Source organism: Cricetulus griseus, chromosome 2 (genome assembly GCF_003668045.3).
Source record: "Cricetulus griseus strain 17A/GY chromosome 2, alternate assembly CriGri-PICRH-1.0, whole genome shotgun sequence".
Taxonomy (NCBI): Eukaryota; Metazoa; Chordata; class Mammalia; order Rodentia; family Cricetidae; genus Cricetulus; species Cricetulus griseus.
This window is the reverse complement of record NC_048595.1, coordinates 277,967,568-277,982,280: the sequence shown is the minus strand read 5'-3', so window position 1 is coordinate 277,982,280 and position 14,713 is coordinate 277,967,568. Positions and strand designations below refer to the sequence as shown.

General features: G+C 39.6%; 1 protein-coding gene across 1 annotated transcript in view; it reads right to left on the bottom strand.

The window, feature by feature from the left end:
• Adgb (androglobin) overlaps positions 1-14,508 on the bottom strand; it is a 122,181-nt gene extending 107,673 nt beyond the window's left edge. The window contains exon 1 of the mRNA XM_035438765.1: positions 14,435-14,508. Within this exon, the coding sequence (XP_035294656.1) occupies positions 14,435-14,508 (74 nt within the window). The remainder of the gene's footprint in view (positions 1-14,434) is intronic.
• Between the last annotated feature and the right edge of the window lie 205 nt (positions 14,509-14,713).

Genomic DNA, 14,713 nt, shown 5'->3' with positions numbered 1-14,713 from the left:
CAGTAAGTGTCAGGAAGAGAGGAGGATGTGTCAAGGAACAAAAGGTCTAGTCATTTGTAAACTCTTAGCCTAGAACTAAATCTGTTATTGCACCCCCTTTAGTTTATGGTATGACAGGCTGGGCAACTTGAATGGAGACAGAGAGCAAAGGGCAAAATGTAAAGCTGGGAACAGTCAGCATCTCAAAAGAAAGGAATCAAACCCAGACCAAGGGAAACATAGTAAATTTAAAAGCCTTTAAAACAAGTGCAATTAGAATTCTCAAAAAAAGATAAAGGAAGTGCTGTGAGATTGGCAAGGTATTGGACAAATATTCAGATGTGAACAGACATTTAAAAATTTTAGTAGTAAAAATTTAAGAAGTTCAAGTGTTGTGGAATAATATTTTTGTACACTGTGAAGATTTGTCACTCAGACTGAATAGATAAAAAGCTGAATGGCCAATAGCTAGGCAAGATTTTCAGGGCAGAGAGGATGCTGGGAAGAAGAAGGGTGGAGACATGGAGAGTTGACAGTCAGAGATGGAGGAGCAGGAAAATTGCATGGGTAGTACAAAGTGAAGGTAGTGAAGCCACGAGGCAGAAGATAAATTAGTAGAAATGGGTTAATGTAAGTTATAAGACCTAGTTAGAAACAAGCCTAAGCTATTGGCTGAGCTTTCTTAATTAATAAGAAGTCTCCATGTGGTTATTTGGGAGCTAGCAGGAGTGTCAGAAGCCGAGAACAATTCCAGTAAAGAATGTGGGGGGTAGGGTTGGGAGGGGTCCAAACCTCTGGTTCCAGTATCCAGGAGCAGTAGGTGCCATTATATTGCAGATGCCAGCTGATTTGCATTGAATGGCATAGCCTCAGTGGAGAATGTCCCCTAGTTTTGCATCTCTACAGAACTAAGCATTTGAATAGACCTGCACCAGGGTGGAGAGCTAGGTCTAGGTGAGTAGAGACTGTTTTAAGGTATCTGCTGATAGCGTCTAGGAAGAGGTTAAAAGAGAAATGATTGCTGGTATTGAGAGAGAACGGGTTAGAAAGCAGTTAAGGTAAATGCTGGGATAAAGGGGAGACTCCAGTCTGCAGCATGGAACTGAGAGTTCTCCAAAGATGACAAGATGCCTATGTCTGGTCTTTATCTCCTTTGGGTTGCTAGGAATTTCCAAGTCCATGCTCCCCGACTCAGGCCAAACCTCATGGCTTCGGTGGTTTGGGACTGAGACATGTGGGGCTACAACACAGGAGGGACAGAAAAATATGCCTACATTCAAGTAATTATTATAAAATAGCATAAAGAATAGATAAGATAATCTACTGCTATGGGGGAATGTTAGAAGGCAGATTTTAAAAGCTGGTATTTACATAGGAAGAAACAGAAACTGTGAAATAGGCAGGTAAATAGTCTAAACACAGACATACTAAGACTCCCAGAAAGATGTGGGAGTTGGGATAAGAGATTAGAATGTTGAAGAGATTCCTATGAAAAATTTGCTGAACTGACAAAAATGGGTTTTCAGATCCAAGCTTAACCATTAAAAACAAAAACCTAAATAGGATGTAAGGGGATAGCAATCTGGGCATGGGAATACTAAAGAAAATTCAGGTCACTCATATAATATAATATATATACATATGTATGCATATATATTATATAACAGAAGGTCAAATTACCTGGAATGAAGAACTATCTCAGAGTCATAATAATAGTAGGCACAGCAAGTAATAAAGTGTGATCTTCAAAATCAAAGTAAAGCTATTTATTGTCAGGGCTGAAGTCAATATCCAATTAAACCCTCATTCAAAAGATAAAAATGTGCATCTTCAATGAGATCCCAACATCTTAACATTGACTTTACTATAACAAATTCTTCACAAAACATACAAGAAGGCTGAAGGATTTACCTCAGGAAAAGAGAAAATGAATATAACATAAGGGTGGGTCTCAAACAGCAATGGTAAGTAAATAATTTAATGTGTTAATAACATTTTTAAAATATGTCCTACAAACATATAATACTAATACTAATACTAATACTAATACTAATACTAATACTAATAGCTTTGTGCTTCCAAAAGATATAATTTTTAAAAACACAAAGCAGATACCAAAAGGAATTCCCAGGGATACAATTGTTCCTATGCTTTTCTGTAGAAACAATGCTTAGTAACCATAGACCTTGGTGGAAAGTACTTGAGGTAAACCTGTGTGTGAAAAACTAGACATAAAACAAAGCAGAAAGGATAGATTACATGGTAGTGAAGAATTAACTGGGAACCATACTATAGGACGTCAAGAAAACTGGGAATGCAGAATTCTTTTAATTGGAGCAAAATAACAGATATGTCTTTGGGAGTAAACATTTTAGAAAATGTATAATTTCAGACTGGGTAAGCAACACTCTCACTTAAGCTGTGGCTAACTTATTTCTAGGTAATACTGAACATTGACTGCTCTGTGGTGAGTGTCGAGCAGATAAAGAAGTGACCATGGAATAGAGCAAAAGAGAAGGAATTTTAAAAATTAAGAAAATTCTAAACTTCACAACTTCACTTCATGGTAGGAATTCTAGGTGTTCCTATGTTCATAATACACACATTTTAAACATTTCTTATCTTACATATACATATATACACATATAAATGTACATATATAGGTGTATACCTATATGGTTTATATAGGAGTGTTTGGCCTGCAGGTATGTCTGCTCACCACATGCATGCCTGATATACAAAGAAGCCAGAGAGGATATCAGATCCCCTAGAACTGGCGTTATAGACAGTTGTGAGTATGGGGGATTCAATCTACATCCTCTGGAATAATAGCCAGTGTTCTTAACAGCTGAGCTATCTCTCCATCCCCATAATACATAAGCTTTAAACCCGATTATGTATTTGATTAGCAAGTTATGTCCAATGTGATGCATTTTTGTCTACATATTCTTTCTTTCAGATTCATCTATATGTAGTAAATTAAACACCTTGCTTGACTTAGAATTGAGACAAGGTAAAAATAGTCTTTATATATAATTATTCAGTCCATAAATTTATTAACATATTTTCATATGACTATCATTAATAACTTCAAGAGACATGAAAGCACTATGAATTCATACTTTGCACAGACAATAAAATGATATTTAAATTACTTTTAGCATATATCATTATATAAAGACAGGGCTTCCATGAATGCATGTGATAGTCATATCCACACCCTCTGTTACTCTTTCTTTTCTCTTTATCCTTACGTAGTGGTAGATCATGCCTGTTATCTCAGCCCTGGGGAAGCAGAGACAGAAAGACCCAGAATTTCAGGACATCCTGGTGTACCACGAGATCTTATCTCTAAATAACTAAAGCCAATAGATTAGTTAAAAGTAAATATAAATCAATTAACAAGACTCTAATACAATATGAAATATACAGGAGGCTTTAAAAAAAAGTCCTTCCAAGAAAACAGTAATTCAAAGGTGTGAGGGGTTTTGGATACTTGTAAGCACTAAAAACCAGCTGAATCAGGTTTGTCCAGACACACAGTTCTGTATCTCTGTTTAATGAGATTAGTTTATGGAAGATCGTCACTGTAGGGATATTAAAGTTTCAATAAAATGAGGTCCTGGAATTTTGCCATTGTTTTCTCAAAGCATGCTGTTCTGTGTTGGGGCATGATTCTACTCCTGGTGTGAGGCAGTTTATTTGTGCAAAATGCAATCAGCATGCCTTTTTTCTGTAGTGTCAGCTAATTCTCACAAGGCACCTGGATGTGGATAGATTCACACAATGGGCTTAATTTGGTCTGGGGCATTCTAAGTCACACTCTTCAGAAAATCAAATTTCTAAGGAAACAAGTTGCAAAAAAATATGTTTGCTAACTTAAAAATAGTTTAAAAAAACAAACAGGTTGTTATGTTGACCTATTATTCCCTTAGTTTTATGAAAATTATTTAAATAGAAATTGATTTAACAGTTCAACACTTGTCTATTTTTTAAAAAAAGTATGCTTGAGTGAATAGAAAGATTAACAAAATTGAGTTTCTAGTCTCAAATTATTGATGACAAAGGCACATGATTACTGGAGCATAAAGACAGGAGCTGAGAAGGGTATAAGGAAGTTAGGGACAGAGTACTTTGCTGGCACAGAAAGGAAATTCTGTCCAACTGGATAAGTCATTATTGGCCTCACAGAAAAGACCTTCATCCTAGGAATCTACAGTGGGAATCTACAGTGATTGACAGGAAGATGGCTATAGCATCCATTAAATGGGTAACAAAGGAACATGCACAAAGAGAACAGATGACCCCACATTTGACAGATTTCCATTGAAAAGGGAAAAATCCAGCTACATTTGTCCACTCCTACAAATGTAACTGCAGAATGCCTAGAGCTATTAATGAAATTGTACTTAATTGATGACCACGGGTTTAGATGATCAATAGAAAATTGAGAGTCCAACTAAAACCATTAGAGAATGACTTGATTTGGAGGTAGAAGGAAGAAAATAAGGCAGTGGGCAGATGGATTCCAGAAATGGGAAAGGGAGGTGAAATCAATGGTGAGTACGGGTAAATAGCTCATCAGTACCACTAGGTTTGGAGGACACTGCAGCTTGACTTGTGATCAAAATGCTGCAAAACAAGGCACTAAAACATCAGAACATTGATCACTGGTCAGGATGAACCTTAGTCATCTATCTGGCCCTGGAAGGAGATTTGATGACCCAAGGTGTCTAGAAGGCCATACATAACTATGTAAACCTGGCCCCAAGACTCTTAAAGCCTTATGGTCACTTGACAGCAAGAGACTGAGAAAGCAAAAAGGCAGGTCATTGTTCCTTACTTTAAGAGACAATCCAAACAAGCTGTCAATCAACTGCATAGGACAATCTCCCAGGAAAAGTTTCCTGTTCTAGAGATGTTTTCCCCCCCTCTTCAAGAACTGTAAGTTGAAACTAGGACCCTCATTTGAGTTTGGCAAGCACTCTGCCATCAAGATAGAATCCCAGCCCTGGTTTTAGGGATTTTTCAAGTAACATATAGCCAGTTTAAATGCACATGTGAACAGTAGTCTCCTGGGCCACTGTTTGCATTAACTAGAGAAAACGCTCTACCTTGCTCTGTCAGAAGCCTACCTACCTTCCACTCTACCCTACCTGTCTCACCTGATCCATCTCTTTTTAAAGCTCCTTAAAACTTGTGTATAGGTGTTTTGCCCATGTCTATGTTTATATACCACTTGAGGAAGTCTGATCCCTTAGGACTGGAGATATAGATGGTTGTGAGCTACCATGTAGGTGGTGGGATTTGAACTGTTGTCCTCTGGAAGACGAGTCAATGCTCTACACTACTCAGCCATCTCTCCAGCCCCTCATCTGAATTCTTTTGATGAAGATCACAACATCTGAGAAGGCAAAGACAAAGATCTCCAATGCTGACTTAAAAAAAACAAAACAAAACAAAACAAAACAAACAAAGTTTTCACCTCAAAATGGGTAAGATATGTTTATCTGAGTTCAATGTTAATGGTCATGGCCAAGGAACACAGATTTAGGTGAAAATACATTTGTGAGTACATAAAGGATACAGATTACAGTGAAGTGGGAAAATCTCGGCTCTAAGGCCTCAAGTGCTCTCTGACCACATTCTTGGCTTTTGAGTGGTAGAAGTTAATGGTCTGGTAAAATGTTTCACATGGTAGTCACAAGGATGTTAAATTAGACACAGATGTGAGCAATGAATAGGCATTAAGAAGCTAAGATAGTAGCTACAGATAGTTGGCTCAGTATCTGCACTGCTCTACCCTTTCCACAGTCACTGAAGTTGCCAACTAACATTTACAGAGTGTCCAGTGTATGAATGGCTTCTTTCCAGGATATAGTTCACATCAATAGTTCACAAAACTATAGTTCGTGAGTCCCCCATGCCCAGCCCTCTTAGATATGGGAAGGAGTCAGGTAAGCCATCTGTCTTAGGGCTTCTATCGGTGTGAAGAGACACCAACCCATGACCAAGGTAACTCTTAAAAAAAATTTAGGCAGTGGCTTATATTTCAGAGGTTTAGTACATTATCATCATGGTGCAATATGGTGGCCTTCAGGCAATTATGGTGCTGGAGAAGTAGCCGAGTGTCCTACATCTTGACTTCCAGGCAAGAGGAAGTGGTCTCAGATATGAGACCTCAAAAGCCTGCCTTCACAGTGATATACTTCCTCCAACAAGGCCATACCTCCTAATAGTGCCACTCTCCTTGGGGGCCATTTTCTTTCAAACCACCACACCATCTGAGAAGCAGGCGGCTACCGCTCTGGCCACACATCAAGTACAAAGGGACTATGATCAATCATTAACATTTGCCACTTCCAGGGAGGACCACCTCCAACTTTCCATGGCAATGTTCATATTTATTTATCAAGACCAAATATAACAGTATGTAAAATACCAAGAGAGTGTTCATAATGACTTTACCCCAAATTCAGGGATGACCCAAACAAGTCCACAGCACTGAAAGGCTCCTAAATGCACAAACTCAAACTAAGCCCATTAATACAACTCCAAGTATTCACCTTGTTCTTTGTGCATATTAAAAACTAGATTCATATTTTCCCTGGATGTAGTGGTGTCACAAACCACTACTCAGTCAATCAATCTACAGTTTTGCTTTCAAAAGTTTTCAGAAAAGTCTCTGCTGCCAGTTTATACTCTGAACCTTAGCTTTACCTTAACTTCACTTAATTATGTTTATGAACTATATTTCTAACTCATAATTGGGGCAAAAATTTGGCTAGATATTTCTGCTTTCTCTCCTTTTCCCTTTACATCCACAAAATGTTGATAACCTAGAACCTGTTTGTTAATAACGGATGGAGACACACTCCTCAGCACACTCAATTTATAGCTCCCCTGCAGACTCCCTACCACCTATAATGGACCAACAAAATGGTCCTTTACCATAGCTCCACTTCCATATATGTTCAATAGAAAGCTCTGGGTTGACCCTGATCTCTCAGTCTACAAAGAGGCTAAGGGTAGAAGCTGGAACCCTAGGCTGGAGACAAAGGGCTAAAGAATGGGAACAGAAAAGACATACTGATCTTTGAGAACTTAAGTAATATGTGAAGTTCTGATAATTCATCAGCTCAAAGAAACAGAATAAAAGAGTTGCTAAATATTTGTACTGCAGTATTCATTGTGATACCATTGGAATAATATCCTATATTTATTTCATTAGAAAATGTACCGTGTACCAATTTAAGCTCATAAATTAGCATGGCTACAGCCTCAGATTCTGGAATTAACTTGGACCCACCCTGAGAAGAGCTACAGGCAGCCTCAGGAACCTGAGAGGGACTGCTAACAATAAAATTCCAAAGCACCTACTTGGGTACTTCTTCCCTGTAAGGACTTCCTCCTTGGGGTTGAAAATAAACACCATTTGTCATCCTTCCACTTAATCTCCCATGTTACACAAAGGTGTGTTTTAATCTGTCTTGGATATGGTTTTGTATCAATTTCATCACACATTACATGGCAGAATAAGTGTACAGACCATTTAAATTAATTCCTTCATTTAAATAATCTCTGATCTAGAAGTGTCAAAGTAATATGAAAATCAACTGGATGTTGTTAGAATTACTTTTGTTTTCACTGCTGGAAACCTTACCAACAATGTCACAGTGCCAGAACATAAACCCGATCATGTTTTAGGTAAGAAGAGGAACAGAGTCTATGAGCATCTATGAGCTTTTAAATTTTTGATCTAATAGATTTTTTGAAAGTGTTTATCATTCAGTAAACGTTTACCAGGTGTTGGTGATCCTAGCAAGCAAAAGTCAGATATGGTCCCGTCTCCAGACTGACGAATAATTTTAGGGTAAAAGAGATGCTATGGATGACAGCTCTAGGGGGATGGGATGGCTCTTTGAATCCTTAGTACCACCAAAAAGCCAGTTGCAGTAAAAGATGTCTGTAATCCCAGAGAGGGTACAGTGAGATTGGAATGCAGAGACAAGGGTGTCCTTGGAATCTTGTCACTAACTAGCTCCCAATGTAGTGTTAAACAAAAGACTGTCACAAAAAAGTGAAGGTTAAGTGCAGACACCCAAAATTGTCCTCTGACCTTCACATGTACATCATGCCACAAGAATGTCTGCACGCGCACGTGCACACACACACACACACACACACACACACACACACACACACACACACAGTGACTTTAAATACAATTAGTGTTTTCAACAACAAATCAAGTCTCTGCCACAGATAACTCTTAATCCACATCAAATTGGAGTGAGTTATAACATAAATCTTCAAATGAAGATTTTAGAAGAAGAAATAAGGCAGGGCCTGTTATAGCTGAAAGGAAGTGTTAGCCTCATTAAGCAGGACTATTTTCCTGAGCAAGGCTTTATATTTTAAAATATGCAACAGACACTTACATAATATCATAATCTTTGCCAATTGTTACCCAGAGGCAGGGATTCTTGTGACCTGAGATGGGCCTCTGCCCTCTGGCTCTCGTGTTCTCACCCTTTCTGATTCAGAGGGTTTTATGACACAGCTACCAGGCTTGTTTCCACTTCAAGTCAGTTAAATTATACATGCTTTTATTACTACACACTATGCCAGGCCCTGAGGAAATACGGAATAAACAGGGCATTATACTAGACCTACCACTCATTAACCCTTCCCTTTTCTGGCACCACACTATCAGAGCTTGGACATACCATCACTGTACACTACCCATGGAGGAAGACAAACACAGCATCTGTGGATTTTCCCATAGTTAACTTCTCCGATCTCAGCAACCTACTGCCTTGTGTTCCTCGTACTCATCTGGAGGGGGCAGAAGGAGGCACCCCACAAGCTCAAACCACTGCTCATTTTCTTCTTTCTTGGTTTGAAGTCCAGCATAAATTCCAGATGTGCTTCTGAAGCCATTATTGAGAAAACTGAAATCATGTGTTCCCCACACTACTTTACAGCTCTAACTTTACCTATCTATCTCCTTTCATGCTATGCTCACCAAGGTATGTCATGAGCTAGTACCTGCACCAAGAGCCACAGACCCTCTGAAATGCAGCCTAGAAGACCTCTTGTGCCCCAAACACCTCCCTGCCCAACACTAGCTTTCTAAGGAGTGACTGTTGAGGGAGATGATGAAAGACTAGCTCCAGTGAGAAGCAACTTCCTCTCTAACACACACAGCCTCAACCTAAGAGTCTCATGATTTTGCTAATCTAATCTCATGCTGACACATGACTTTCATGCTGTCCTCCAAGTCCCCGGGGAAATTAAAACATGATTATAGATTTCCTAGTGGCTTCTGTTAAGAAATTTATCCCATCCAACTCACATTATAACTCCTTTGATGGAATTATCCTGATCCACAAGTCTTTATCTTTTGTGGATTACCAATGACTTGAGCTTGAGACGTGCTCATTAAATAGTTAGAAATATGAAGAATTAGAATCTCCCATGGGTATGTGTCTATCAACGAAGCTAACATTTTAAATTTGTTAAGTGTTCCTAGTTGTTGGTGTCTACAAAGGTCAACTATGGAAATCACAAAGCTCCCTGTATTTCTTCCTTTGTTCCTCCACCTTTGCTCTTCTGGCCTCTGACTTTGGTGTGGACTGTGAGGACAGAGCTAGGTAATATGTTGAGTTCTGATATTCTCCAGGAGCCATATAGGAGCCTCCTCCTGTACCTTATTCTCTGCAGTAGGAGGGACTTTTCTGATATCTCTAAGCAGAGGAACGTACTACACCACCTACTGCTGCACAAATGCATGTAGTAAGCTCACCAAGAACTCAATTTAATACTCAGCAAGAAATGCATTATTCTATTTTATATTGCTTTCATAATACCATTAAAATTAACTTTTAAAATAATCTCATTTCTTCACATTTCATATGGACGGCTACATCGACCTTTTCTGAAAGTTCTATAAAGTTAAAATGGGTGTTGTGGTCATAAGGATATGATTAACATGGAGATGAGTCATGTATTTCTGTATCTGAGAGAGGTTTGATGAAAAGTTATCACCGTTACCAATCTAGAAGGCATTACAATTTTTGTTACTTGAACAAATTTCTTGTAGTGTTTTAAATCATGTTTTGAATACGTTTTTGGAGGTAGAAGAAAATTTTGTGACTACTAATATAAAATTGTACCCCATCCCCATTGTGGACTACCCCTTTAGACTTGGAATATTTCAGTATGTGCATTAATGATTCTAGTGGCTTTGGGGTGGGGTACATGAGTATACAGGTATACATGCAGAGGCCAGAGGGGGAATATCAGGTAGCCTGCTCTGTGATTCTTTACCATATTCCCTGGAGACAGTGTCTCCCAGCAAACCAGGAGCTGGACTGACAGCTAGAAAGCCGCCGCCCCCCTCCTGCCCTGACCTATTTGCCTCTGTTACCACCCCATGGAGTTACAGACCTGTGCTTGTGAGGCTACATCTACGTTTTAATTTTTTATGTGTGCTTTCTAAGAGGCATCCTTGTGTCTTTGTGCTTACACAGAATACATTCTTACCCACTGAGCCATCCCTACAGCCCTCTAGTTACTTCTAATGCTTAGATTGAATCTTTTCTTTTGCCTTGCTGTTGGTACTTCCAAGAAGATCCAATCCCTTATCTGATGAACCCTTCTACAAGACTGTAATGGGAAGAAGAAGCTTTGTAGCACTGTTCAGTTATGAAATCAGCTCAGTCATATGCATTTATAATTGCTAATTATCAGTATATAATGTTGCAAAAGACACCTCACCCCCATCCCTATGCTGAAATCCTATTTGCAAGTGGAATGGTTTTAGAATGTGATACCTTTGGAAGGTAATTATGTCATAAAGGCAAAGCCTTCATGATGGGACTAGTATCCTTATAAATGGAAGAGTATTGGTCCTCACCCTCTCTGCCAAGTGAAAGGGCAGAAAGTGCTGGGTCCCCTGTGAACCAGGACTTGCCCATGCCTCTCCCTTGTTCTTGTACTTCTAACCTTCAGGACTGTGAGAAACAACTACTAGTTGCAGTTCCTGGCTTCTTAGAATTGGCTAAGGTACTGAAATTAATGATTCCTACCAGTCACACTGATAATGTTCATTACGTTAAATGGCAATGGTAAAGTCAAGCCAGTTTAAGACTCTAAATATTTTACTATACCAATAACCCCATACTTATTTGGGAGTTAAAAAAAACTAATAGAATAACAGGAGGGAAAACAAAGCAGGTAACGGAGCACAGGGGGTGTTGGGGAAAGAGAAATTATACTTTGATAGACTTCACTTAAGAAAAAAAGCAGTCATTTGAACACAAACTGTTTGTCCCGCAGCATAAATGACTTGGTGCCAGTGTGAACCCTAAAAGATTCATATGTGCTGAGTGAGAAAGAGTGAGCATAATAGACATACTAATGGAATGTAAAAACTGAGCTGGGTCAGTTGGAACATCTCAATTTTGAATGGTGCCAACAAAAGATCAAAGTAGGGAATGGAGGGAGAAATGGGTTTTAATCAAATCCAGAAGAATTGAAAACCGAGGTTAGGAACCAAACTAAGAGATCATTTACCAAGCACACAGTAAAAGTTTATCAGGTATTGGTGACCCTGGTAAGCAAAAGCCAGATACAGCCCAGGTCTCCAGACTGACACATACTTTTAGAGTAAAAGAGATGCTATGGATCACTGCTCTGGGGGGATGGGATGGTTGCTGTCAAGGTTCTGAAAGCTTTTTCTCTTATATCCATATTCTGGATGATGAGAGTCAATTGATTTTATTAGCTGTGTAACCACAGGAGTGGTAAAATGATGCAAAGTTCTCTAAATTTCTCCCATGGGACTATGAAAGACAGTCACACAAGAGTCTAGCTGGACTTTGATCCCTGAGGCTTTGTGACTGTGTGACACTTTGTTCTGTATCTGTGCTTCAGCCCTGCATTTACCATTGGTTCTTTGGTAAAACTTCAGAGGGAGGACTTCATTTATCATCCTCTTCATGCTCTCTCACTTAATGCTACATCAAAATAATGATTTGACACTTAATGCTTAATCACTGGTAGCAAAACCCAGCTTTAAAATACTATGTTGTAAAAGTACTTGCCGTTTTCTTTTGTTTTTATAAATCAAACATGCATTTGTATCAGCAGAATTTTAATTCAGATTATTTTGTGTGAGAAAGACATACTTTTTAAATACATCATCTTTTCTAAAAGAAATTGAAGCAAAGGAAGAGCCAGTGTCTCACCAGTGGGACTGTGAGCCTATTTAAGATGCAACTATTGAAAGACACTACCAGATAATGTCTTCTATACTATCCAGACACTGATAAAAACTAGCTGCCTTGTAGGAGTGAAAAAAAAAAACCTCTTTTATGATGTAATAAATTACTTAATGCTAACAACTTCCCCAGCTCCTAAATAGGTTTAGGTATATAACCATCATTATTTGGGGAATGAGCTCAAAATTCTCTTCCAAGCCTGGTAAAATCTGTCAACCACTGTTGTTTATTTATTTAGCCCATTTAAGTGTTTAAGTGTTTTTATCAAATGGCTCAATTCTCTGTCTACATAAGACAATGAATCAGTCTGGCTATCAGAGACATCCGTCTTGAACATAGTCTGCTATGACCAGCTATTCTGTAGGAATTAGATAGTGAATAGTCATGATGGCAGAATAAAATATAACTTATTTAATATAAGAATCTGGCCTATACTACTAATATAAAAAGCATTTCCAATACCTACTATGTATGACCCAAGAATCATTTAGGTACTAAGAATCTGACACCGTATAAAATAGGAAAAACAAAAAACCCTGTCTTCATAGAACTTACATTCGGAAGTACCTAAAAGCACCCATTATTAGGAAAGCAAATGAAAAAACAAAAGGACAATTAAAAATCAAATTTTTGTTGTGTGTGTGTGTGTGTGTGTGTGTGTGTGTAACATGATTAAAAACAACAGCAAAAATCAATGAAGAAAAAGTAGAACGGAAGACAGGGAGTATTGAGCATTTTGAGCTTTTGATTTGGTTTGGGCAGGGAAGTAAAGATACAATTTCAAAGCAGGCAGCTGAAAAGGAAGATGAGAGAAAGTGACACTCAGGTAGCTCATGAGGGAGATGGGGGAGGGACCAAGTGGACATCTGGAGGAAAAAGTACTTGCCAAGAGAGCAGGCCAAGCAAGCATGTGAAGACCCTGGGGTTGGAACAAGCCTGAAGAGATTGGAGAAGCACAGGGTAGCTGGTATTCTAGTGTGTCTGAGAGTAATTGAGCAAGTGAAGGTAAAAATCAGAGAGATGTGGGCTTGATTCTCTGGGGTTTTGCGGGTCTCAGACTTCTAGAATAGAACATTAGGACATTTCAAAATGGCCCAATTCACACCTGTTACACAAAAGTAGAGTGATCCTGTTAAAAATCACTTATGCATGTACAGCGGGGTCTGAGATTCAAGCCAATGAAATGAATGGGTTATCTGTCAGGTATCTGGAAGTTTATTAAAGGGGGACAAAAGTCAATTATAGTATCTCAACTCCAGACTGAGCCCAGGAGATGAAGTCACAAGGAAAAGAGTTTAAACAGTAGGGACCAGAAAAGAAGACTCAGGAGGTATTTTTTAGATAGGGAAGGAGATGCAGAGGCCAGTGTGTGTATAAGAATCAGTTAATCTTGTACTGCCCATCCCCCACAGGAACTGCATGAAGTCTGTTCAGGATTCCATTGAAATAGGGTTTGCTCTCTAGAAGCTGGAATGAGTTACAAACATGTTAAGTTTGAGCAATGGCCCAAATCCTGTACTACACAATAACTGGATATATCCAAAGGGAAGAGAACACCAAAGGGAAACACTGTGAATAGGGAGGTTAGGACACAACAGCAGCCCAGAACACAAAGATTCCATGAGCCAGCCTGCATTCCTCCTCCCGGAGTAGGCATCAGGAACACGACCTCCTGCTCAGTCAGAAAACTCTTAGTTTTCTGAAATCACTTCATGTTTGATTTCATCTGATTAAAAGTCTGCAAGGTTGGGCTGCTACAAAAATACAAACTCTCTTCCTATCCCTCTCCCCTCCTTTCTTCTTCTCAGGCCCTCCGGCCTCTGGGGGGAGCATATAGGAGAAAGTGGGCGGGTCTTTAACTGATAAGCCCCCTCTTTAAGGAGGCTTCACCTTTTGAACTTCTAAGAGGCCTTTTTCCCTCAGGAAGGAAAGACCTGGGAGAGTTCACACATGGGAACATTCAAGCAAGGAAGCAGCCTCTCTGGAAAAGAAGAGGCTCTAGACTGAGGAGGATGAGGAACAGGCATCTCCAAGACTGGTCCCCGGGAAGAGAGACACAGACCAAGCAGATACATTTCTGATGTAGTAGTCTGCCTTGGGGCCAGTTCCAGGCCTGGGTGGGACTGGTGCAGGGGTAGGGAAGGCACCGGGTGGAAGAAATCCCTTACTCTTTAGATTTATCTGATCCGTGGGCAGAGTTGATCCGATGCACTTCTTTTCTTTTAGCTTGTTTGGAGGCCATGCCTGAGGCTCACCCAGCAGGGCCCACTGAGAACGTGGCAGGGCCCACTGAGAACGTGCGTGCGCCACAAGGCCCGTGAGGCCTCCTGCGTCTGCCGTTGCCAGGCGACAGTGAAGGAGTTCTGAGAACCGGAAGAATCCTGCCAGGCCTGCTTGTGGGCGGAGGGCGGGCTCTGAGTGGAGACATAGCTTAGGAGTTGCTTTTA